A 25,901-nucleotide genomic window follows, 5' to 3' on the forward strand; every position below is an offset into this window, starting at 1 on the left:
ATAACCGTAGCTTAGCAGTTAACCGTCAGGGGTAAAACCGTGACCGTTTGAGCCCTAGGACTCAATACTAAGGCCAGTTACTAAGGGAGTGATAAGCATGCATATGCGCTAGTAGTAGTACAGACAGTACGCGCGCGCATGCATGCCATGCCGTAAAAATATTTTTTGGGCGCGCGCGGGCCGGGCCGGGATATCCGGATGCAGCAGCATGCAGGGTGCGCTTTGCAGATACCGTAGTGAGATACAGCACTCAGCAGTACAAAGCTGATGCGGAACTGAGTGACATATTGAATGGTGGAGTCTACGATCGAACTCACCTGTCTTTGTAGATCCACAAAGACAAGACAGTATTTTGTTCGAGTCAGTATTACTATGCATATGCGCATGATGAGACGAAGTAAGATAGTTAGTTCCAACAAACGAAAAACGTCCGAGTAAAGACGGAGTTGGAGACTCAAGTCTCATAATATCAGGCCTCGTTTCAACTACAGCGCTGGATAAAACAGTGCGCGAGTGTCCTACACGACTCGATCGTAGATCTAGGAATTAGGAGTAGTTGAGTAGATCCCGCAGTGCAGTCTGTTGCCTGTGTTGGGTCAGTGTGAGTGTAACCTGCTGTGCAGTGTGTAGGCCAGTAGGGTGCGGATGGACGGTCATGATGCGGCAAGCAACGGCGAAGCGGCGCAAAGCCACATCGAGCTATTCAGCAGCGATGGGCCGGTTGCAACAGCGGGTACGTTCACAAACTTCACCCCGGCTTCTTCAGCGCCCAATGAATTATTTGTAACGACTAAATGCGAGCAGCTCAGCGATGGCAACATGGAGAGGCCCTCTGTAGCTGCACCCACATGCTCACCTAGCTCAGAAACTGAGGGAGGTACTTCTCCACTACTAGCAAAGCGACCTGCTTGTCCACGGTTTCCCTCCACAATGGATGAAGAAGCGTTGCACTGCGGAGAGAGTAAAAGAGCTGAGCGTAAGCCTTTAGCGTTACAACCGTCGAGTCTTTCTCGTTGTGATGCCAGAAAAGGTGCGTTGTCATCCCCACTCGGAGCATTTCGTGCCCTTCCCCAAGAGTTGCCAGACAAACAAGGGTTTCCTACCCACACCCGTACGTTAGCGGATAATTCAGCCAGTAAAACATCTACGCACCCGTATGGAAGAACTCTATGTGCTGGTTCATGTGGAGTGTCCAGTGACTACAGTTTTTCGGCGACTCTAGCTGTCGGTGATGGTGGCACTGGTTATAATTCCACTGCAGCTAGCCGCATGTGTGAACTGAGCAGGGTGAAAGCTAGCCCGGCGATTTCCAGTAGTGCTCCTGCGGCAGCTTCCTCCGCTTTGCAAGCCACGCCGACATCGATGGGCCATGATCTCACTGTGGCAGCAGCAGCTGAAGCAAATGATCTTTGTCTTAGTACAAGCGCTGGTAATATTCCAGGAGTAAAGTCTGAGAATGCGTTGCTAGTTGCTGCTGGTGTGGTGTCAGATGATGAAGCGGACAGTCAAGTCCGGTTTGTTGTGCCTAGACTGTCAGCAGCAGCAGCAGGCGGTGCCGCCACTGCACAAGATACGGCTGCTTCGCCAGATATACTTTCTGACGACTCTGACTCTATAGTGCTGGAGGATAGCGATGATGCACACAGCGGCGAGGCTGCCGTTGCTGGCGACGCTGATGAAGTCGAAGGTCCGGAGAAGTCGCAATGTGATGGTCCTAGTCCTGTCAGGCGTCACAGTAGAGCAACTCTTGCAGCGGGATCAGCAAGTGGAATGGCTTCATCTACATCATCCCTTGGTGCTGGTGCTGTTCATGGTGTCTTATCGCCACAGGGATCACTTAGGTCTGCGACTCGCCACTCACTGCCAAGAGGAAGCAAGCTGCAGCGGCCATTGTCACAGGCTGAGTCCCTCAATGTCTATCCGTACATGGAACCACGCCATGCAACAAACTTGTTGACAAAGATCGAGCGGCTGTGGACTGACAACAGCTTGTGCGATGTGATCCTGGTTGTTGACGGACGCCGTATACCTGCTCATCGCATCGTGCTCTGTTCGACAAGTGAATATTTCTATGCTATGTTTGCTGGTGCTATATCTGGAAAGGAAACCAGAATGCCGGAGGTGGTTATACACGATGTGGATGGAGCAGCAATGGCACAGCTCGTGGCCTACTCCTACACATGCAAATTGGATATCCACAGTCAGAATGTTCAGAGCTTGCTGAAGGCAGCATCCATGCTACAAATGCATGACGTGATGATGGCCTGCCAAAACTACATGTGCGAGCAACTTCATTCGTCCAACTGCCTCGGTATCCGGGCATTCAGCCAGCAGTTTGGGTGCGAGGCTTTGTATGAGTCAGCTGAGACGTTCGTGGAGGAGTACTTTCTGGATGTGATAAAGCATGAAGAATTCCTGCAGATGAGCACTGATGATGTGGTAGAGCTCCTGTCTCGAGATGATGTGAATGTGGAGAATGAGTGCCAAGTGTACGAAGCGGCTTTGCGCTGGATTCAGCATCAGCAAAGTGGCACAGATCGGCGGCAACACACTGCAAGGCTCCTAGGCTGTGTACGCTTGCCATTCCTACCACCGGAGTATATTGCTGATCATGTTGAAACCGAGGAGATCATCCAATCATCTCCAGAGTGTCAGCCACTTTTGCTGGAGGCTTTGAAGTACCATCTACTACCAGAACGCTGCATTCTAAGTAACAATCCACGCACTCATCCAAGACGTTCAACAGTCGGCTCGCTGTTTGCGGTAGGAGGTATGGATCTTTCTCGGGGTGCCATGACCATTGAGGAATATAATTATCGTCTCAATCAGTGGAGAACAGTTGGTGAAATGCGATCAAGACGCTTGCAGTGTGGCGTGGCAGTCATTGACCGCTTCATCTACACAGTCGGTGGCAGGGATGGCTTGAAAACGCTCAATTCTGTGGAGAAGTTTGACACACGGCATCACAGCTGGAGTACTGTTGCGTCAATGTGCACCCACCGGCATGGTGTTGGAGTTGCTGTGTTGTCGGGTCCAATGTATGCTGTTGGTGGACATGATGGGTGGTCTTACCTCAACACAGTCGAGAGGTGAGTTAGCGTGCAGCAAGTATAACTATGCTGCATTCTAACTAACATTCTAACTACATAGCCATTATGTTACTACTGTGTTGTACTACAGTCGGGCCCAAAGAAATCCGACCCGCGAGTCCAAATTAGCGCCACGTTTTCATTTCAATTACATCATGCATGTTCCCAAAATCTGATCCGAGGCTGAGCCTTGGCGCTGCTTTCGGTGCGTGGATTGGTTTTTTTGGCCGCAACTGTAGTTTAACCCTTTGGAGCCCGTACAGTCAAAAATCGACGGTATACCGTCGATGGACTAAAATGTTCACAACTCACTTGAAACTTGACGGATTTCCGCGATCTAAATATCTGGGAAAAAGCCGAAGAGCTCAGCTTTCTAATGCTTTTATAGCGCACACGTATGACGCACCCTTCGGTTATCACAAACCAGTACGTCTCGTTTCTAAGTTTTTTTGTTGACTTGTGAGGCTAACGGCAATACATGTGTACATGCAGACCCTCCCCGATTGCGCCTCGGGGTGTCACAGTACATGGTGTCAGGTGGTAACATTGTTGTACGAGTGTCTCGTATCTGTACTTTCTCCACCTGCTCCCAGCCCCGTGCCATCTCCACACTTATACAATGGACGACGATAGCTATGAGTGCTCGTACGTTTAGAAGAGTTTATTGACACGACGACGAAACACAACTGGACATGACGAACTCAAGACGAAGACTGCTTTTCACACCACAGCAACACACGCATTCACCAACACCAATTACACACGACGTACACAAAATAACGTACCACAACAACACCACCACCAACACAGACTTCGGGATATTCCACCCATTGGCCTTATTCAGAGTTGGGCTTTTTTAAGTTTTCACATACTCAGTATGCATGCTGAAGTCATTCCACCAACTCAGCGAGCATTATGGTCAGGGCCGTAGGACCGGGATTTCGGGTGGTCCGGCCAAATGGGGTACTTTGGAAATGAACATTATTTCTAATGAAAAAAGCCCGTTGTGCACTAATTGGACGGGTCCACTTTTTCGAAATAAGGCCGGGCCAGCCATGGCCGGACCAGGTCACGGCTACGGCCCTGATGGGACAGTGCATTCTACATGTATGTACATGTAGTACACTCCTACACTTCCTACTGCTGCACCATCGCCTGATTTTGCTAGCTGACCTTGTCACTGTGCCGTCAAACTTGCCAGAAAATGTGTAGTGGCACCCCGTGATTCGGTTAACCCTTTGTGACCCCATCGATCGATTGGCATACAGTGGCACTAAAAATATTATATCTCTGGTGTTCATTCCCCGATTTTCATAAACAAAGCGTCTACGTCTCGAGAGGAACCTTGGCTATCACGTCGAAGTTATCCGAAGTCTCTACGAGGTACGATGCCGCCGTGGTGAGACTCGAGGTCGACGAAAAACTGAAAAATTCACTCCGATCGAAAAATTCAAATTTTCACACTGCGCTTGGCAGGGGTTTTCCCCGGAGTTCTACGTCATACTCAAGCATGCTGCACACCAAAATTTTGCGCTTGAAACGAGCTTTCCGCTGTAGTTTATTTGAAGTCGATGTGATGAAGGAGAATGGAAGGGCGGCTGTTTGAACTTTGCTGGAGCTGTTCGCGCACGGCTGCTGTTTTGAGCGGCATTCTAGGCTAACCAGGGCAGAGGCCGTGCAGGTAGCGGGCTTGAGTGTGGTATTAGTCGCTTCGTCTTGGAAATACCTTTCCAGCGGTGGCAAGTTTGTAAAAATCGGTGAATGTTTGGCAGAGATACAAGCGAAAGTGCATGTTATTTGGAGGTGAGTAAATTGTCGTACTTTCAGTGGGGTCACAAAGGGTTAAACATAGAGTAAGAGGTTGTAGGCGAGAAACCAGACAAGTCCTAAGAGAGTGTGTGTGGGTGTGCGCACATGTGCATTCGTGTGTGCATGTGTTTGCGTGTACATGTGCATGCGTGTGTGTGTGTGTGTGTTGTACATGTGTGTGTACATGTGCATGCGTGTGTGTGTGTGTGTGTGTGTGTGTGTGTTGTACATGTGTGTGTGTGTGTGGATGTCATGGTTATCTGATGTATTATGCAGATATGATCCAGATCTGAACGGCTGGTCATTCTTGCAGCCCATGCAGGCGGCACGCAGTACAGCCGGTGTGGCAGTGCTCGCTGGCAAGCTGTACGCAGTGGGTGGACGGGATAGTATCTCATGTCTTGCTTCTGTGGAGTGCTACGACCCACATCTCAATCGGTGGATCGGCTGTCCAGCGATGAGTCAGAAACGTGGTGGTGTTGGTGTAGCTGTGTGCAATGGAAAGCTATTTGCCGTTGGTAAGTAGTTGATTTTTAGACTAGTTCATTTCTTTAGTGACACTACTTGACTACCGTCAAGAGGACCTAGCTGTGCAGTAATGACTGTTCCAGCTCTCTTGCATTGTGCCACTGAGCTAGATCGTCCCGCACCCAATGCTAAATGAAAGGCCAACTTGTGGCGCATGAAAGTTATCATGAACAAAAACATCTTCTCCTGTAAGCTAGTTAGGCTGTAATGATGGGCAATCTTATGCTATCCATAAACTCTAATTACCAATTGTTTTGTTGCATGCAGGTGGCCATGAGGCAGCTACTCCTTTTGACCTAGTGGAGTGCTTTGACCCAGCTGTGGGACAATGGACAAAGGTCAGTCCAATGATGTCATGCCGCGATGCAGTTGGAGTGACAAGCTTCGCAAACAAGCTCTTCGCAGTGGGTGGCTACAATGGCTACATGTATTTGAACTCAGTGGAGTGCCTGAACATTGCCAACAAGAAATGGGAAAACACATCAGTGTTGTGTACCGGAAGGGCCGGCGCAGGCGTTGTTGCAGTGAAGGATGTGCGTGACCGTAGCACTGATGAAGACTGTGAGAAGATGATCTTGCCAGTCTGATTCAAGATGATCTTGCCAGTCTGATTCAAGATGGTCTTGCCAGTCTCATTCAAGCCAGTTTTCACATGCCTCAGATTATCCATGTGATGCATGGCAACGTAGGCAAGATTATTTCCCCTCCCCTCACTTCAATAGCTTGGATTTTGCGTTTCTAGCATCTTCCATGTTCCTTGAGCAGTAGTATGCGAGTACTAAGTAAGCGCCGCCCATTCAGTGCAACGTATACACTGCACACAGCAACTGTATTGCCTAATATATCTACCTATGCCCACTGCACAGCGATTATAAAACTGATAGCAATGAATAGCTCATCTGCCATAATTATATTTCCCATCTCCTTGTAGATTTTAACCTTAATAAGTCGTTTTCATTAATTATAGTAATAATAATACTACACGAGTGCTGTGACAGCAAACGACAAACGTATAACCTTGTGGTGCTTCGTTCTGGCCTTGACAATTTCACGTGTATTTGGCACTGAGGATCATTGAGGAAACACTATTTTAATTCACAACTTGCACCATGTATCTTATGAACAGCATGCATCACTTTCCCGCCATTAGGTTTTGCGGGGCAAGTCCATTACAACCGTACGATACTGGCTCTGCATAAAAAGGACATTATCAAAACAGGTGACAGCCATCTTGGATGCATACCTCCCATTGTGCAAGGAATAGAATTTAAAAAAAATTATTCATTGCTATTTTGCAACTATTACTAGTCTTAGTAAAATTAGTTAGTTTTCTTCATACAATTATGTGGACAGTTATACCGTAGTTCCGCGCATATAAGCCCACGGGCCTATATCTGGATATAAGCCCACCTTCGTTTATAGGCCCATGGGCTAATAAACAGACCCAAACACCGTTACGGAACCGATAGTACAGCATGTCAGTGCAGACTACATTACCAGCACCGGTACCTACGGAAGGCGGACAACCGCGCACTGACTTGTACTTTTTCACGTGCCAGCTGCCTTCAAAATTCGAATATAGGCCCAGGGCTAAAAACGAACCATTTAATATGACAGATTTGTTTTTCCCGGAAAATGCATTATTTCGTATATTAGCCCATGGGCTTATATGCGCGGAACTACGGTAAGTCAATAGCCTGAACGATGAACCTATGCCATGGAAAGGTCAGTGGTAGTGTACGCCACGAAAGCAAGACTCGCTGAAGGCATCACTGCCATCATGCATCAGTGCTCACCGGTTGGACAGTGCAGCCTTGTCTTGACTTAGCTGACTGTGTGTACGACTACCATTATTGTCTGTAGTAGATCACCGATACGACGGACACTGTGCAGCGGTAGGCTACCGGTATATACAGGAGTGGTATCCTCCCTCCCGATCGATTGTGGAAAAGGAAAAAGAATCTACGTCTACGAAAGCTTCAAAACCCAACACAAACAAAATAATTGAGGGAATAGAATTCAAAAATGGAATTCAATTAATTAATTTTTAGTACATATATGTACAATCGTCATGTACATGTTCTTCCGTAATGATAATGCCGGCAGTCGGTGCAAAATTAAATTTTGCACCGACTGATGTCATAATTTCCAAAAATTTAAAAGTGTGGTGAAACTACTTTTTCTGTGTTGTTAGTTTATTTGACTTGTTTTGATCGCCTTGGCTTTCTGCATGAAGTGTTCATATGCTGCAGGAAGCTGCTCTCCTTTGCAGCTAAGCTCTGCTCAAGTATCTTTCCTGTTAGTGTAGAGCAAGTGGATTTCTCAGGGCAGCGGACCTAAAATGCCGCCTGCACGTAGAGGTGAGCATAAGGAATGGATTTTTTAGTGAATGCTGGAGGGTACCTGTGACACTGAAGATTATAATGAATATCGCATGTTTTGGTTTAGATGTTGGCCCTGAAATTGAGGCTGCGCTCAAGGAGCGGATCATGATCTTTGATGGAGCCATGGGCACTATGATCCAGCGTCATCGGTTGGAGGAAGAGGATTTTAGAGGTACACAATCAATTACGTATCTCTTGCTCAGCATTACTGTATTTTAAACGGTCATCAGGGAGTCAAAGTATCTAGGGAGACAGCACGGGTGACTGGAACGTGAGACAATGTGGGTCTTGCTCGCAAGGTCCATGTTCCAGGCACTCCCGATTTCTGCGGGCTCACATATACGGTAAATAAAGCCTTGTATAAAAGCTGCGTCTTATTTTGGCTTATGACAGGCTTATGTGTGAACCGTAGTATCGACAACGGCCAGTTTGAAGGCAAGGCTGTGCTTTTTCAGGGGCGTAGCACCCGCTACGACTGGTACGACCATGGCCGTACCACTTTTCGAAAAGTGTGATCCGTCCGGAACGTGCAAAACCGTAATAAAAAAATCAGGATCCATCGATGCATATGCGCATCAGACTTTGACCTTTTTAGACTCGTACTCGTAGATCTGCCATGCATCTGTGCATGTCCATGCACGTCTCTTCAGACCGTGAAATAATTCTATGACTTTATAAACTGTGCCAGACGTTCCCAGAACGCAGGATTTTGTGTCTTTTTACAAAATTTTCCCGGGGGACATCCCCCGGGCCCCCCTCCAAAACGGCCTTCGGCCGCGCCGACCTTCGGTCGTACCACTTCCAAAAACCCTCCTACGCCCCTGCTTTTTCCTTCTCTTTGCAGTCGTCTTTGATGGCATTTCGAACAAATTCAACAGCTAGGAATGAAAAGACGAAAGGAAAGATGTTGAAAGATTGCGACCAAGAACAAGCAGCCATGGTGCATATAGTGCTAGTTTACCAGTGCACCCAACTGAACCTGATTCGCTTTGCTACTTACGTCACAGGTTCACGTTCACATGCAGCTTATACATGCGGCAGTTTGACTACAGATAGTGGCTGTAATGTAGCCTGTTGGACCTAGGAGTGAGCGTAGTGTCACGTTTTGAAGCCGCGGCTACTATGCAAGGGCGATTTATGTGTGATTAAAATGTTTCCGAAAGTGTGGTTTCTATTGGAGGGCGGCTTCTCATTATAGTTACTACATTGTACCATCAAGACTGATGGCAAGCCACATTAGACTCGCTTTCCTCAAGATGTGGACATACTAGCTGTTGTATTCTATCTTTTTTTCTTTCTGATTTTAGGTGAAGAGTTTGCTGATCACCCCAAGTCGTTGAAAGGCAACAATGATTTTCTTGTTCTAACTCAGCCGGAGATTATCAAGGATATCCATCGGGTTAGTGATCCTTTGAGTTCATGGCGCTGGACAGTAGTTTGCATGTAAATTGATGAGTTTCACTGAACTAACAAGTTTGTTTTAGGTTCTTAGTCAGTGTGTATATTGTATTCGCTCATCATTTCAAGAATGCTCCCATAGCCTGAGTCGAATGGTCTTGGTCCGAAGAAGCTGAGACGCTCCCTTCCTCCTTTATTCCCAATCAAACTCGCCACTTCCACCGAAACTGGGTGACTGTGCCCTAAATGTCACTAAAATAAGTATGCGTATCTCGCCATCAGCTGTTGTGTTGGTGCAAGTCAATGGCATTTAGCTTGTACCGTAAAGTACCGCGAGAGCTCCCCGTCTCGCGAGAGCGCCCACCATGATGTACTAAGGTCACACTTAGCAGGTTTTGTGTGGAGCTCGTCTCCGTTCAAAGGTAAATCGAGTACGGATTGACTGCACGGCTTGCAATGTGTGTACAAATCACGGTACAAGGTTCATGTCGTATGACCTACAGACAGGACACCACCACCATAATGCGGCCACGAAAGGACGAGATGGCGGGCGCTCTCGTGGTACTTTACGGTACAGTAAAAGCCCGTGTATGCGCCTACTCGAAATTATGCCCACCCTCCGTGTACAAGCCCAGTCAGGTGAAGTCAACACTTTTGTTCAAAATAGCACCCATGCCCATGTATGGTCAGGCAATACCAGTACATGTACAGGTACCGATACCCAATACCTACTGCTATGTTGATGGATGTGTTTCAGGATCGCTTTTCCCAACCAGAACACTGTTTCTGGTTCATTGAAGCAGGGATACTGTATTTATAGTGTGCATGCTCAACTAAAAAATGAAATACAGTGAAACCTGTCAAGGCGACCACCTGCCCTAGAAGACCGCTGAAACCAGCACCGAGGAATGCGATTTCCAGTCAAATGACCCTGGATAAGGAGACCACCTGGTAACAGAGACCAGGTTTTGAGGGTCCCTTGAGCGGTCGTCTTAGACAGGTTTTACTGTAGATACAGTTATTGAGCAAGTGGAGGGATACGCCCGGTTCCAAAATAACGCCCGTGCCCTTGTATACGCCGAGGAAATTGAGGCTTCTATTCTATACGCCAGGGGCCTATGCAGTATGCACAGGCTTTTACGGTATTCGTCTTCACTGAGCCTGCTCCTGCCCTCTCCTTTGTTCTTGCTGAATATCTGGACTGTGTCTCGTAACTCTAAAATTGATTGATGTTATTTCTTCTTCTTGTGTACTTGTTTGTGCCTGCTTCTTTCCCCAGCAATACTTGCTTGCTGGAGCAGATTTCACTGAGACGAACACATTCTCTGGTACAACGATAGCACAGGCTGACTATGCCTGTGAACATTTGGTGAGTTTAGATGTACTGATACTAGTCTGATGGCCAGAGTTTCTGTCTGTAGCTCCTTGCTGTGCTGCGCTTCATCTGGGTATGGTGTTCATGTGTGTGGCCATTTGTATGTGTCCTACCCTGAGATCGAGACAACATGGTGGTGATGTTTGAAATTTGATTTTGTGTCTGCGGCCAGTTCTTGACTCCTCTTTTACGTACGAATGCAAAAATGCCTTCTGAGTTAATGTACTCTTGCTATATCTACCATGCCTCTCAAGTATACCGTAAAGTACCGCCAGAGCGCCCCACCATCTCATCCTTTCGTGGTCGTATTGTGGAGGTGGTCTGCTGTCTGTAGGTCATACGACATGAACCTTGTACACATATTGCACGTTTTGCAGTCAATCCGTACCTTCGAGCGGACACAAGCTCCACACAAAACCCTGCCAAGCGTGACCTTAGTACACTAAGATTCTCACATCGTACAAACTTCGTTGCACTCTGCCATACGATTTTCCTTTCTCTGGCTGTAAAATCAAGGTGGGGCGCTCTCGCGAGACGGGGCGCTCTGGCGGTACTTTACGGTAATACCAATACGGTCAGTCATGGGAATGTGGCAGTAGAATTGTTGACACGCCAATTAGTTGCATTGTACTTTATGCATGCACGAGCACGGGCACGTTTTGCTGAGGACAGCGCTAGCGATGATTTGTTTGAGTTTGTTTTCCGAATGGTGGTTGTCTTCTTGTCCACAGCTCATTGAGAGCTGTGGTTTGTTTGCATTGCGTTCTGTTTCATTCTTTGCATTTCAGTCTTCATTTCAGTCTTAGTTGAGTAACCATTAGTACCTGTATGGCGTTTTCCTGTTGGTTCACTGCACCAGAGTTCAAGAAAATAAATTATACACTCTTTTAAAAGGGAAAGAGTTGCAAACATGTTATTTCTCTTGGGTTCTGATAGTTGTCAAGTGTAAGCAACCAGTAGTCTCATCTGGCACAGCATTGTATCTGTGTGCATGCGTGTGTGTGTGTGTGTGTGTGTGTGTGTGTGTGTGTGTGTGTGTGTGTGTGTGTGCGCGCGCGCGTGTGTGTGTTCTATGCTCTATGTAGGTGTACCGTATTAACAAGGTTGCAGCTGAGCTTGCTGTATCTATGTGTGAAGAGGTGTCCTTGGCAACAGGTTAGTAGTAGAAAGTGAGAGAGGCTATCTTGAGAAATCCTGGAAATGGTGTTTTCCCGGGTTAAGTCTTTCTCCAACATACTAACCTACTGTATTCATCTGGATCAAGCCCTCCCCCAAATCGGAAAAAAGTGCCACATTCCTGTTTGCATTCGCTGCTATGGGTCTAGTACTTTGATAGATGCTGTACAACATGCAGACGATAGTGCGGACCTCGGTACGTGCGAAACACATCGATCTCAGCCCACCCACATGTGCACGGTGCGCGCCACACGGGCAGATGGTTAGAGAAAGTTACAGTTTTGTTTTGTTCCATGATATACTTTCCCCTGTAGCATCACAGTTTCTGGAAATGAATACTCGCAGCGTCACTCCCTACCTTTCCCTGTGAAGTCCGCTGTTTCCGTAGGTCAAGTCTCCGCAGAGCCTACTAGCGTTAAGATGAGGCCGTGGAGTGTCATCGGCGCCCATGGAACGCAAGCAGTGCCATTTGTTTCCTGCTTTGCGAGTACGAGGTTAATTTCCCTATTTACCATGAGGATAGCCGATGTGCTGGCCCCGTTTCCAAACTCCGATAGGATTGTTGAAAGCAAAGTCAGTTCGTACACAAACCTGTATCCGGGGTTGCTACGCCACCCGACCAAAGGTCGAAAGGTGTGAGGTACATGTATTGTGAACTTGCAGCCTGTTCTGCACTGTGGTGCGCTCCACCAGTGCAAGATCTTACTATGATATGATTCCCATGCGAGAACACTTTCTTCATTGTTGTACATGCAATTCTTGTAGGTGTGAAGCGATATACAGCTGGATCTATTGGACCCACTAACCGCACTCTATCTATTTCGCCATCGGTTGAGAAGCCAGACTATCGCAACATTAGTAAGTTTGAACTGAGCAAAACGAACAGTTTAGGATTTAAAAAAGCAGAAGCAATTTAGAGATTTGGTGCTGACAACCAGTGCTAAGGGCAATGTGATAATTGTTCAAGTAATGTTGTGTGATCTTGTGTGGCCAGGTTTGGCCATTGTTACTTGCTGGTCAGACGATCACGTGCTCTTACCACATCTCTAATTGATTATGTTGCAATGTTTTTCAGAACGAGTTCAGAAACTTATGCTGCATTCTTCTAGACTGGTGTGGATGCATGTTAAAAAAAAACATATAAATTCCGTTGATTTTTAACATTTCCTGTAGTCAGCAAAGGGTAAACAAGAACTTCTAATAATCCAACAGACAGTAACAGCTGTGATTCTGATTTCCTGAAGAGAATCTTACGTAATGAATGGTAGTACAGTCAGACCTCGCTTATCCGGTCCTCTTTTATCCGGATCTAGGGGTGAAAGTTGGCATTGAGATCCCGAGTTCGAGTACTCTGATTTTCTCCGATCGAATATTCGAGTATTCGAGTATTCTTCATCTCCTAAAAATTGCACACCAAGTTGCACACCAAGGGCCTTAAAATCACATGATACAACCCTGATTGAACCGAGTAGCAGTCATTTTTCTCGGGTATATTGGTATATTGGTTGGTGGGTCATTTGGGCTCTCTCTACTCATGAACAAATGTTCACCGCACAGTCTGCACATCAATATCTGCCGACGGCTGCTCTGAAACTGCAGATTTCTGTGGTAAATGCATGTACCATGTATGAACGAGTACTCTGATTTATTCCGAGTACGATTATTTTTGAAAAAAACCGAGCGAGTATTCGCTATAATTGTTTCACCCCTATCCGGATCCCTCGCCATCCGGAAGAAAATCGTTGGTCACCGATTTAGGGGCCATCCGTAAATATCGATAGTTTTTTCAATCTGTGAATTTTACAAAGTAACCAGGACCCACCACCCACCCCCCTACTTTTTACGGAATAAAATATTGATGACACATGTACTGTACCTACATAAATGTAGGTGGAGTCCATGGAGTCCATACACACGCAGGCATGCGCTCACTGTGTCATTCATAACTAGAGTACAGCAATGTATTTTGGCAGACTTATGCCAGGAATGTTGTCCAAGAATCACTTGCTCTTCAGCTCATTCCAAATACATCATACCCTTTATGGGCAATCAATCCAGCAAGCACATGCATTGCTGAATACATAAGAAACCATACAGCGTATGACTATAACCCAGCAAACATACTGTTGTTCCATTTAGAATATTAACGCACCCATATTGATGATGCAGGTGAATAAGTATTTTGTACAATATCAACAAAAGCTCTGAAAAGCAATGCTCCGGTGCAATGCGTACTATTAAGGCTTTCAAGAAGCCCAGTGATCAGAGTTTGATTGCTCATTTTTTGGCTGCAGCTGGTCTACCCCGCTTCAATGCATGGCCTTCCTGCTTCTTGTGCAGTGTGAGCTGATGGTAGGAAGTGAAGGACATGCCACACCCACCAAACGTGCACTTGTGGCATGTCTTCTTCGCTCCAGTCGGCTGCTCGTCATCTCCAGTGCCTGTCTTCCTCTTCTGGCGTTGCTTGGTTCGTAGCTCCGATGGGTGAACAAGGTGATGATGTCTGTCTTCGTCTCGTTTTGATAGGAATACGTACTTGCATCCGAACTCACACACAGACAAGGCCTTCTCAACACCAGCGCCCAGGCTTTCCAGCGGTTTTTCTACTTTCAGAGCCAGGCAGCACTCCAAAAAGGTCAGGTAGTGACCCTCCATGTATGGACTGGGTGTTGGAGTGAATAACCTGCCACCAGCTTCGCGCAGAAGAGAAACTACTCCGGGGGCTGCAGTCTTGCTCTTACTGCAGTGTTGGCAGGAGTCACTCTCACATCGCAGGAACATGCAGAGGTACGGAGACTTGGCAGTGTGGCGACATAGAAACTGGAGGAGCTGTTGCATCTCTTGCAGCTTCACATCCCCTGCAATGGTTCGGAATGATGCCTTGGAGAAGTCCTCAAACACCTGGTGGTCTGTATACTGCTGCTCCGGGTTGATGCATGGCACACTGATACTCTTGATTGGATGCCCGTCAAAGGCCTTGCCATTCCAGTAACCATTGAGGATGCCAATGGCCTCGTCAAACATCTTCGCCTCTTTGGCATGCAGCTCTTCCTCTCCAAGCCGCTGCTCACTTGGTGGGAGCTCATTCTCCAAGCGGTTGGGGAGAGTGACGCCAGTCAGGGATTGAGACAGCAGCGACCATGCATGCTCAATGCAGTTGTAGGCAGACTGTCCTGGTGCGTGCGTTGCGACGATAAGACAATCAAGCTCCTGATCTCTCCACAGACGGCCATAGGAAAGGAAGTTCGAGATATGTGCTGGGCTTTGGTCAGGGCCGCTATCAACAATCAATGACACCACAGGCTTTTGAGCAAGCGGAACTTCTTCGAATACTGCTGTCAGGTCGGATGCATGCGATAAGCTGGTTGACGAGTGGAACCTGGCAGCTCGGTTGAAGACCACCAATGGTCCAGTTCGGGGACAGACATGATGAAGACGCTGGTGTTTGTCAAGCTTCATGGTGTTGCTGCTGTGTCGCGTTGGTGACAAACTGCGATGTCGACGGCGTTGGTCTGGCTGTTGGCGTGGAGGTGAACTCAAGCTTCGACAGCGTCGCTGGAAACTACCTGGTGTGCTGGACTTTCTGGCCAGGACCATATACCCAGACTTGTAGCGATGTCAGAGTGCCGTGCCACGTGACCTCCACGCTTGTCGCTGGATTCCCTAGCAACCAGCTGAAATGATGGCACAAAAGGTCAGTACGGCAGAATGCCAGTCGCGGCCAGAGCGTGCAGTACTTGGCACGCGGGATATTCAAATGTGACCTGAAGACGTCAGTGACAAGCTTGGTCGTGACTATTGCCACGAAAATAGAAGATGAACTTTCGTATCCGCGTTTGTGCGGGCGCGCTGCGCCTACGGAGCTGGGAGTATGGCCGCCGACAAGTTAGCGTATGTTCAGTCGCCTTTTTCATCTCTTGCGCTGCCTGATACAGGTTTGATTTTAGTTCCATCGTGTTCCCCGTCGTCCAATTTAGTTTGCTGCCAAGTTTCACCGGCGTATCACGCCGCGCACCAGACTTGTAGTATTTTTCGCGACAGGTACTCCATTGCTGGATACACCGCCATCATGAGTGTTCGTCCAACAAAGGGACCGGCGGTGAAGATGTTTTGTCGAGTCTTGGACTCAAGGAGGAGCAGCTATTGCAGGATAAGCCCCTGCCTAGCATGATCGGAAACGTTTCAAATGCATTGGTGTTAGAACTGATGAAGTTCAAAGCGGACCACCACCAGGATCATAATCTACTTGTCGAACTCTTCTTGTCTTGGAGAATGGTCAAATCACAACTCATACTTCGGCTACTCTTCAACAGTCTTCTTGAATTTCTCCAACAGTTTGCAGCAACAAAAAAAAAACAGTACAGCTACGGTATGTACATTTTGTACAGTGCGCAAGATTATTCATGAGCCGCGATCCCTGTTGTCAAGACCGATTTTGTGCCGTGGTGAGATCTGGTTTGTGTACAGTGCGGCATGGTGCTTTTCGACAATGGCGGCGCTTACCCCGCGCACTCTAAACTGGAATAAGTCCACTATATTTGCTCCGATTTGCTTCAAACTTTGCCAGTATACTCTACTTGTCTTCAGGAATCGGATGGTATTACAATATCTGCCCGATTCTCAAAACAGAAATTTACCCTGACATCGCTACCCAGAGGGTATAATCTTTGAGTTCCTATATGGGAAGTCGTGATCGTGGTACTGAGGCTGATCAGCAGTAGGAAAGAACCTGCCAATCTGATGGTAACGGGAAACTGCTAGCGTGCCCACGCTCACTTTGTTCATATCATCACATGATATAACAGCGCACTCCTTCTCGAACATGGCAGACATCTCCATCACATAGGACACCTGTGAGAAGGCAAAGTGGCTGTCAGGATGCTGTTTACGCAAGTTGTTGTTCTTTCCAGGAACGCGGGCCTTGACAAGACCATGGTACCGAGCTGCATTGATGGTGGATTGGCGCGGGGCCACTAGAAGCTGATGAATTGCCGTCCGAGATATTCCTTTCTCCCTGACCTCCGGCATACGCTTCATGACATGCTCACGGATATCAGTCAGCGATACGCCCATATCATTGCCAACAGTTGACCGTCGCCGGCTCTGTGCAGAGAAGCCATGGTTTTGAATGTACTCGGTGACAATGCCGACCAACTCTGGGTGAGTTTCGAAGATAGGCTGGCGGCCAGGCTTTTGTTGCGGCTGGTGGTGGTAGACATCTGTATCCACATCAGTCACAGTGACAACACTTTGTTCCATGCCTTCATCTGCCTCGGGGATGTCTGCTTGACCCCCTTCGCCAGCAGCAGAAGGTGCCTCCGTAAATAGAGTGAACAGGTCAGTAAATGTGTCTCCACCAGCTGAGAACGTAAAGTCCATGATATTGACGAGTACATATTTCCCCGTTGAACACTGGAACACTCTCAATAGGGGGAAGTGGTCACAGAGTTGCAGGGATACCTTGGCCAGCATACCAGGGTCTTGCGCAAGCGTCGCCTGCATTCCAATGCTGCGCAGCAATGCCACCAACGGCAATGCATTCGTGTCCTTCAGCTGCAAAGCACATGCCAGTAACTACTCTGACGTCAACGGCGAGCCAAGGGACCTGGACTCCTCCACAGCATCATGGACACGTGCTATGGCATCACTCCACGCCAGGTCTGCGTTGGAGCAGTCTGTCCGGATATCACTGCCAGTGTCAGCCCGCTGGTGCCTGGTCTTCATTTGGTCATTCCTGGTCTGCAAACGTTGGATGACGTGTCCGAGGTTGCTGCCAAGAACTGTCAGCTGTGCAGTGATGTGGCTCAACAACTGCATCTTTTCTGCGATAGTCGCTGACATCGAGGGGCTGAGCAGCTGGGATGGTGCAATCTTTATTGCAGCCACCCTACGCAACAGATCCCCAAACTTCCTGCAGTCAGTGGACACTGCGGCGATCATATTGGACAGTTGGGAGTTCTTCCACTCCAGCTCAGAGCGGAAACTCAGCCACCGCTTCGAGACTGCCTCCATTTCTCTGAGGAGAGACTTCTGGCCCAAAATATCCTCCGTAAAGAATTCATCCAGCGGTACGGAGAGGTGGACAAATAACGAGACGACACAGTTGGGCAAACTACTGGCCATGTCGGCGGTATTGGCCTGAGTTTGCCGGTCCTCGCCAGGTTCCTGCGATGCAGCGTCGTTCGGGGTGTCGGCGGAGGTGGAAGTCTGTGCGAAAATGCTACTTCCTAGCTTCTGCCCGTCCTTCGCTCTGAGTGAATTGGCCTTTTGGATGATCTCCGACCTTGCCTGCGGGTCCGCGGAAAACGTCTCCATCCACTGCTTCTGTGCTTTGGTGAAAAACGCAGATCGATTATTGGACGTTTCAACAGTCCACAAGGCCTCGATGACGGCGTAGTAGCCATCGTCGTCTTCACCAGGGCTGTCAAGCTCTTTGAAAAACTTATCTTTTTTGGCAGCTGTACCAAACAAAGTAGTCCGCCGTGCCATTTTCGTTAGGCCACGCTCCACATGGGAACTGTTCCAACCATTGGCGATGTAGCAATTCTTCGATGATATAAAAATATCTGACAAACTTCCCTCTTTCTTTTGCTTCAAGAGTTTCGATCTCCACTACATTTTTAGGAGACAACAATCTACGTGTACGTGTGGTTCGACGCACGCAGACCCCCGCACACACGGCGGTATTGGCCTGAGTTTGCCGGTCCTCGCCAGGTTCCTGCGATGCAGCGTCGTTCGGGGTGTCGGCGGAGGTGGAAGTCTGTGCGAAAATGCTACTTCCTAGCTTCTGCCCGTCCTTCGCTCTGAGTGAATTGGCCTTTTGGATGATCTCCGACCTTGCCTGCGGGTCCGCGGAAAACGTCTCCATCCACTGCTTCTGTGCTTTGGTGAAAAACGCAGATCGATTATTGGACGTTTCAACAGTCCACAAGGCCTCGATGACGGCGTAGTAGCCATCGTCGTCTTCACCAGGGCTGTCAAGCTCTTTGAAAAACTTATCTTTTTTGGCAGCTGTACCAAACAAAGTAGTCCGCCGTGCCATTTTCGTTAGGCCACGCTCCACATGGGAACTGTTCCAACCATTGGCGATGTAGCAATTCTTCGATGATATAAAAATATCTGACAAACTTCCCTCTTTCTTTTGCTTCAAGAGTTTCGATCTCCACTACATTTTTAGGAGACAACAATCTACGTGTACGTGTGGTTCGACGCACGCAGACCCCCGCACACGCAGTACTGGGCGCCAGGTCCGCGTGTCATCGATATTTTATTTACTTTGAATTTCGGCTGCACCCACCACCCAGGTACGTAAATTTCACGGATTGTAAAAACTATCGACATTTACGGACGGCCCCTAATACAGCGTAATTATGTCATGCATACATACAGTATGTGTGTTCGATTATCCAGTTCCCTCGTCTGTCCGGATGTTTTTGTGGAAAACGGATGTCTGCGGTTATTCGAGGTCTGGCTGTTCTCTTTCTCTGTCCTGTTGATAGCATTTGATGAGCTGGTAGTGGCTTACAAGGAGCAGGCCCGAGCACTGTATGATGGTGGTGTACATGTCATGCTCGTGGAGACTATTTTCGACACCTTAAATGCAAAGGTAAGGCCAGTAGTGCCAGTATGCTCTTTTTCGTTCTTTGAAGTGTCTGCCTCCTATCCAGTACTGGAATTTCCTATGGTTTTCGTGTTTCATATTGCGTTGTGTGTGTGTGAGCCTGGTCAGGGTGTGGCAAGTTTCCGTTATCTGACGCAGGTGATTATGTAAATTATTTCACGGTGGCGTACCTGCCCATTCGGCAATCCACGGGGAAGGCTACAGACTGCACTAAATACTGTGTGCATGTTGCTATCTAACCAGTTTAGGCCACTACCTCATCACAACCGGTGATGCATGGCCCGACTGATGAGGCATACATTTCCACTATCTTGCCTTCACCTGTGAGTAGCCAGGGTTCGGTAGGCAGTGCTTCTAGCATCAACGAAAGATCTGAACTTCAAGTGTGAACACTACTGTATGTGTGTGTATGTGTGTGTGTGTCTGTGTGTGTGTGTGTGTGTGTGTGTGTGTGTGGGTGTGTCTGTGTGTGTGTGTGTGTGTGTGTCTGTGTCTGTGTCTGTCACTGTGTGTGTCTGTGTGTCTGTGTGTGTGTGTGAAAAATAGGGATTCACTGGCCAGAAAATGTCACTCCAAATAGCTGTATGGTGTAGACCAGGCTGAATAGTGACGGTCAATTCTTCAGCCTTGCAAGCTGTTGAATGGTGTAATCCCAGCACAAGTTGCTATGGCTTCTGTCGTAGCATTGCTATCATCGCCTCCGGCGATGGGCGTCAAAGGTCAAAGGTGTGTGTGTGTGTGTGTGTCTCTGTGTCTGTGTGTGTCTGTCACTGTGTGTGTCTGTGTGTGTGTCTGTGTGTGTCTGTGTGTGTCTGTGTGTATCTGTGTGTATCTGTGTGTCTGTGTCTGTGTGTATATATATATATATGTGTGTGTGTGTCTGTCTGTGTGTCTGTGTCTGTGTATGTGTGTATTGATTCTGAATGCTGTAGGCTGCTCTTTTTGCCTTGGATGAGCTCTTCCTGGAACCTGGGTACGAGCGCCTTCCTATCTTTGTAAGTCACTAAGTGCTTATAGAAATGCTGTGTGGAGATACTACATGTATGTGGGTGGGTAAAGTGTGATGTATGCACTGCTACAACTGCTACATACCGTGATTCTTTAGTTAAAATAGCAGATAATGTGCCACATCGGAGATTGGATATAACAACACTTCTGTGACAGATTAATTATTAAATTTCACGGTTCGCGTGAGACTCGGCTGAAAGCCGAGTTTTCCGCATCCGCCGTGGGAACGCCACCACCCTCTAGGATCAAAGGCGCAGATGCAGCGCCTAAACGGTGGGAGGTGAGTAGATCAGACCCACCACCAAGTGGTCAAAGACCGAAATCCCATTAGCTGCATCCATGTTACCCTCGTGCCAGGCCACGAGTTCCCAATTAACTGTGGGTCGCAGCACGGCTGGAAAAATTCCTTCCGCTTCCAAGCAGGACTTGAACCTGGTACCCTCTGTTTCTCAATCATGGTCTTAGACCATCCCACTATGCCTGCCTGATGACAGATACGGCACTGTAATTATATGATCTGTCACTAGACCCAATCTTTGGACTGGACTTGCTGAGAGACTCGGGCAACAGAAATGAGTAGTAAAACTTGATCTGCTGTCACATTCGATGTCCACTGCACAGCGACGTGTCATACGGCTACCATGAGCCTGTCTGTTCTCTCAATCCATGGCAAAGTGAGCAAAGTGAGCAGTTTGTCACTGCTGGTAACGTTATTGGAGATTGCTATCACCAACACTACAATGTACAGTAAAACCTGGTGTTCTAATGACTTCAATACCAACACTTACACTTCTAGTGACTACAATACCAACACTTACACTTCTAGTGACTACAATACCAACACTTACACTTGTAATGACTTCAATACCAACACTTACACTTCTAGTGACTACAATACCAACACTTACACTTCTAGTGACTTCAATACCAACACTTACACTTCTAGTGACTTCAATACCAACACTTACACTTGTAATGACTTCAATACCAACACTTACACTTCTAGTGACTTCAATACCAAACTTACACTTCTAGTGACTTCAATACCAACACTTACACTTCTAGTGACTTCAATACCAACACTTACACTTGTAATGACTTCAATACCAACACTTACACTTGTAATGACTTCAATACCAACACTTACACTTCTAGTGACTTCAATACCAACACTTACACTTCTAGTGACTTCAATACCAACACTTACACTTGTAATGACTTCAATACCAACACTTACACTTCTAGTGACTTCAATACCAACACTTACACTTCTAGTGACTTCAATACCAACACTTACACTTCTAATGACTTCAATACCAACACTTACACTTCTAGTGACTTCAATACCAACACTTACACTTCTAGTGACTTCAATACCAACACTTACACTTCTAGTGACTTCAATACCAACACTTACACTTCTAGTGACTTCAATACCAACACTTACACTTCTAGTGACTTCAATACCAACACTTACACTTGTAATGACTTCAATACCAACACTTACACTTCTAGTGACTTCAATACCAAACTTACACTTCTAGTGACTTCAATACCAAACTTACACTTCTAGTGACTACAATACCAACACTTACACTTCTAGTGACTACAATACCAACACTTACACTTGTAATGACTTCAATACCAACACTTACACTTCTAGTGACTTCAATACCAACACTTACACTTCTAGTGACTTCAATACCAACACTTACACTTGTAATGACTTCAATACCAACACTTACACTTCTAGTGACTTCAATACCAACACTTACACTTCTAGTGACTTCAATACCAACACTTACACTTCTAATGACTTCAATACCAACACTTACACTTCTAGTGACTTCAATACCAACACTTACACTTCTAGTGACTTCAATACCAACACTTACACTTCTAGTGACTTCAATACCAACACTTACACTTCTAGTGACTTCAATACCAACACTTACACTTCTAGTGACTTCAATACCAACACTTACACTTGTAATGACTTCAATACCAACACTTACACTTCTAGTGACTTCAATACCAAACTTACACTTCTAGTGACTTCAATACCAAACTTACACTTCTAGTGACTTCAATACCAAACTTACACTTCTAGTGACTTCAATACCAAACTTACACTTGTAATGACTTCAATACCAAACTTACACTTGTAACTACCTGATCAACGTGACCAGCGGTCGCCGTTTTTCTTATCCCAAGTTTGATTTTTGACCCACCACTAGCTATCGCGATGAAGAAATTAAACAGTCCTTTAAAGTTCCTTTTTTGAAGATTGCAAGCCAGCGTCCTCCTTAGCACCAGCACTGCACGCAATGAGGCTGATGCTACTGCCATTGGCAGGAAAGCTCACATGCTGATGAAGTACTTACATCAGCTTTCACCAGCAGACGTCAGAGAGGTACTAGGTGCCTGGCAATAAAGCACAGTCATGCCATCGCAGCAGTGGATGGAGAGCATGCGGGTGTCTACACACTCTAAGGGGTGTAATGTGTACTCTTGCTATCACTTGCTATCACTTGCTATCACTTGCTGTATTGCTGTATGGTAACAGTGGCACTGTACATATATTTGTCTCTCAGATTTCGGGCACTATTGTCGATAAAAGTGGACGCACATTATCAGGACAGACGGGCGAAGCATTTCTGATCAGTGTTGAGCACAGCAGACCTATGTGGTGAGTTGCTTACTGTTTCTGGCATGTTCTCTCTCTCTCTCTCTCTCTCTCTCTCTCTCTCTCTCTCTCTCTCTCTCTCTCTCTCTCTCTCTCTCTCTCTCTCTCTCCGATCAACCTGGGATTTTCACCATTGGAACCAGTGCATTTTTCGCTACAAGTTGTGGAGTTTTCATTTTAGGGTGAAATTCCCCTTTCAGCTTTGAAACTGGGGAGGGCCACAACTAAGATGCGAGCACTCAAAGCTGGCTCCAGTGGAATAATTGTTTTGAAGGCTTGTTCTGTGTTTATTCCTGCAAGTGGGCAAGTGCGTGTGTGCATGCGTGCATGTGTGTGTGTGTGGGGGGGGGGGGTACATCTGTGGGTGCACATCCAGTGCATTTGCAGATTTGTGTGCTTCTCTTGCGACGGGCGTATACATGGGGGGGGTGTTTGTGCCTTTGTGTGTGTGTGTGTGTGTGCCTTTGTGTGTGTGTGTGTGTGTGTGTGTGTGTATGATGTGTTCGCATGCTGTTCACGGTTCCGCTTGCGTCATTGTCTCTAACATCACCAGGTGGTGTGCTCCATTTTCTCTCTCTCCTTCTGGGGACGGTGTGACCTTTAATGGCTGGTGGCTCTACAGTACAGGAGAGGCGTGTGTTTACCCACATCTGTGAAATGTGTCCCCAAATGGCCACATGCAAAGATCCGGGCAATGTGTCAGGATGTGTGTGTGTGTGTGTGTGTGTACGTGCGCGCGTGCGTGTGTCTGTGTGCATGTGTGTGTGTGGGGGGGGGGGTGCGTTTGTGCACACACTCTTGCTGGTTCCACATGCACCTGTTACTTTGTTCCGAAAATGCCATTTGAGGTTGTATTGGTTGTTTCTCTTTCTTCTCTCTCTGTGCTGCACTCTAGTGTGGGTCTAAACTGTGCTCTGGGTGCAGTTGAAATGAGGCCATTCATTGAGAACATTGGTCTGCACACGGAGAACTACATTATCTGCTATCCCAATGCTGGTCAGTTAGGTCGACGTGGAACTATGTTGATGCTGTTAGGGATGTTGCATGCTTTTTAGTAGTCTAGGCATCCTTTTCTTGCTTCTCAAGACTGCTTCCACTTGTAATAGAATCTCTGTGTTTGGGTTTGTGTGTGTGCGTGCGCGCGTGTGTGTGTGTGTGCGCGCGCGTGTGTGTGTGTGCGCGCGCGCGCGTGTGTGTGTGTGTGCGCGCGCGCGCGTGTGTGTGTGTCTAAATATAACAATTCTTAATTTGGAAATCTCTCTCGTTCCCATGTTTCTTACATAAGGAAACTAACTGCGCTGTCATGTCCCCAATCACAATTCAATGCTTCTGGCATGCAGGAGAATTGTAGCTAGGAAAATCGGCAGGAGGAGTAGAGATGGGGTGCTAAGGCCGAGCAAGATGAGTGTACCAGCCTATTCCCGGATACAAACTCTTCTATTTTTGAGTACCCTTCATATGCTATCCAAGTCAGGTTACGTTGATCACTTTGTCTAAAAACTAAGCACAGATTATGTTGGCCTAAAGCTTGCCTTGACATTAACAACTTTCTTACAAGTGAACATCCACACCTTAATTGCACGCTCTACTGTTGGAGGAACGTAACTTTTGAATAACAGGGAGAGTGCTAGGGGAGGCAAAACCCTAGCAGTGGTGTGTAACAAAATCACACGATCGTGGAATTGCTGAACAAGCAAGGACACGTTAGAGAAGTCCAGTTTTTAGGTGAAAATCTGGATGTGATTATTTCACTCCTGATCAATATGAGCTTGAAATGTGCCTCACTGGTGACAGTCAAAAGAGATACGGGCGATTTCTTCTTGTCCATATTGGAAACATCCTGATCATAACACTCTTTATTATCTTTGCTCTCACTAACTTGGTCACCATCCTCCATGACTGCTGCCACTGATGAGTGCTACATGAAAATGTTTTAGAATACTAGTATAAGAAATTATGTAACTACCTTTGTATTGTGATTGATGATATGACTGTACAGCTCAATCTATTCATGGCAACATTGGCAAGCTTTATGGTTATTGTGTGCAGATCACCTTTTTATACGAGGTTCACTGGGTCATCTTGGGATATGAATGCCAGAGGCATGGGCTGATGTCAATAGAAATTGTATTTGACTGTAGACAGAGCTAGAGGTGGTGTGTGGGTTGTTGTATTGACCGTGGTGGCGTATGGCTTGTTGTGTTGTTCTGTAATGCTAAGGTCTACCTAATGCGATGGGTGACTATGATGAAACTCCGGCCATAACATCCGGACATATCAGGGTGAGTGCTGCTGTGGTGACTTACTCCTGCCACCGTCATACCGTTGAGTGCCGCATGCTCATTCCATGTGATGACCAGCGGAAAAAAATCTTTACTTTACTGAAAATTGTACATTTTAGTTCCAGCCTAGCACAACTGCCACTCGTGCACAGCTTTGCAGAGATCCACGAACAGACCATCTGATGATGAGCTGCACTGGGAGCACACAAGAGAGTGACATCAGCAAGGATCCGTCTCCTTTCTTCTTTGAAATAGTACCCTATCCCCTCGATTCTGCTAAAACGTGATTTTCTCCATTTTTGGGCAAAACATTTAGTTGGTTTTAGGGGTCATCGCAAACGGTTTTTGTCGTCCCTGAAACGAACATCATTCGTTTGGGGTGGGGGGAGTGGGTGCGAGCCAAAATCGCAAGTCGACCGACACTGTACATTATGTACATAACGATTTTGTCGTCCTGCATAGCAAGCTGGGTTCGTTTCAGAGGGAGGGGAGGGGGTCCGAGTACGAAATGAACGATGTTCGTTTCAGGGACGACAAGCAACTTT

General features: G+C 47.0%; 2 protein-coding genes across 2 annotated transcripts in view; both read left to right on the forward strand.

Moving 5' to 3' along the window:
• Positions 1–334: 334 nt before the first annotated feature.
• On the forward strand, positions 335–6,748 carry LOC135822621 (kelch-like protein 5). Its single transcript, XM_065335432.1, has 3 exons — positions 335–3,089; positions 5,175–5,416; positions 5,694–6,748. Exons 1-3 carry the CDS (start codon positions 646–648, stop codon positions 6,011–6,013), a joined length of 3,006 nt encoding a protein of 1,001 aa, XP_065191504.1. The 5' UTR covers positions 335–645; the 3' UTR covers positions 6,014–6,748.
• An 864-nt stretch (positions 6,749–7,612) lies between these two features.
• LOC135822630 (methionine synthase-like) overlaps positions 7,613–25,901 on the forward strand; it is a 46,794-nt gene continuing 28,505 nt past the window's right edge. The window contains exons 1-11 of the mRNA XM_065335441.1: positions 7,613–7,786; positions 7,875–7,982; positions 9,118–9,209; positions 10,488–10,577; positions 11,669–11,738; positions 12,525–12,617; positions 19,259–19,365; positions 20,313–20,375; positions 22,983–23,077; positions 23,970–24,070; positions 25,295–25,356. Coding sequence (XP_065191513.1) covers positions 7,768–7,786; positions 7,875–7,982; positions 9,118–9,209; positions 10,488–10,577; positions 11,669–11,738; positions 12,525–12,617; positions 19,259–19,365; positions 20,313–20,375; positions 22,983–23,077; positions 23,970–24,070; positions 25,295–25,356 — 900 coding nt within the window. The 5' untranslated portion in view covers positions 7,613–7,767. The remainder of the gene's footprint in view (positions 7,787–7,874; positions 7,983–9,117; positions 9,210–10,487; positions 10,578–11,668; positions 11,739–12,524; positions 12,618–19,258; positions 19,366–20,312; positions 20,376–22,982; positions 23,078–23,969; positions 24,071–25,294; positions 25,357–25,901) is intronic.

This window comes from Sycon ciliatum, chromosome 1 (assembly GCF_964019385.1).
Source record: "Sycon ciliatum chromosome 1, ocSycCili1.1, whole genome shotgun sequence".
Classification (NCBI taxonomy): domain Eukaryota; kingdom Metazoa; phylum Porifera; class Calcarea; order Leucosolenida; family Sycettidae; genus Sycon; species Sycon ciliatum.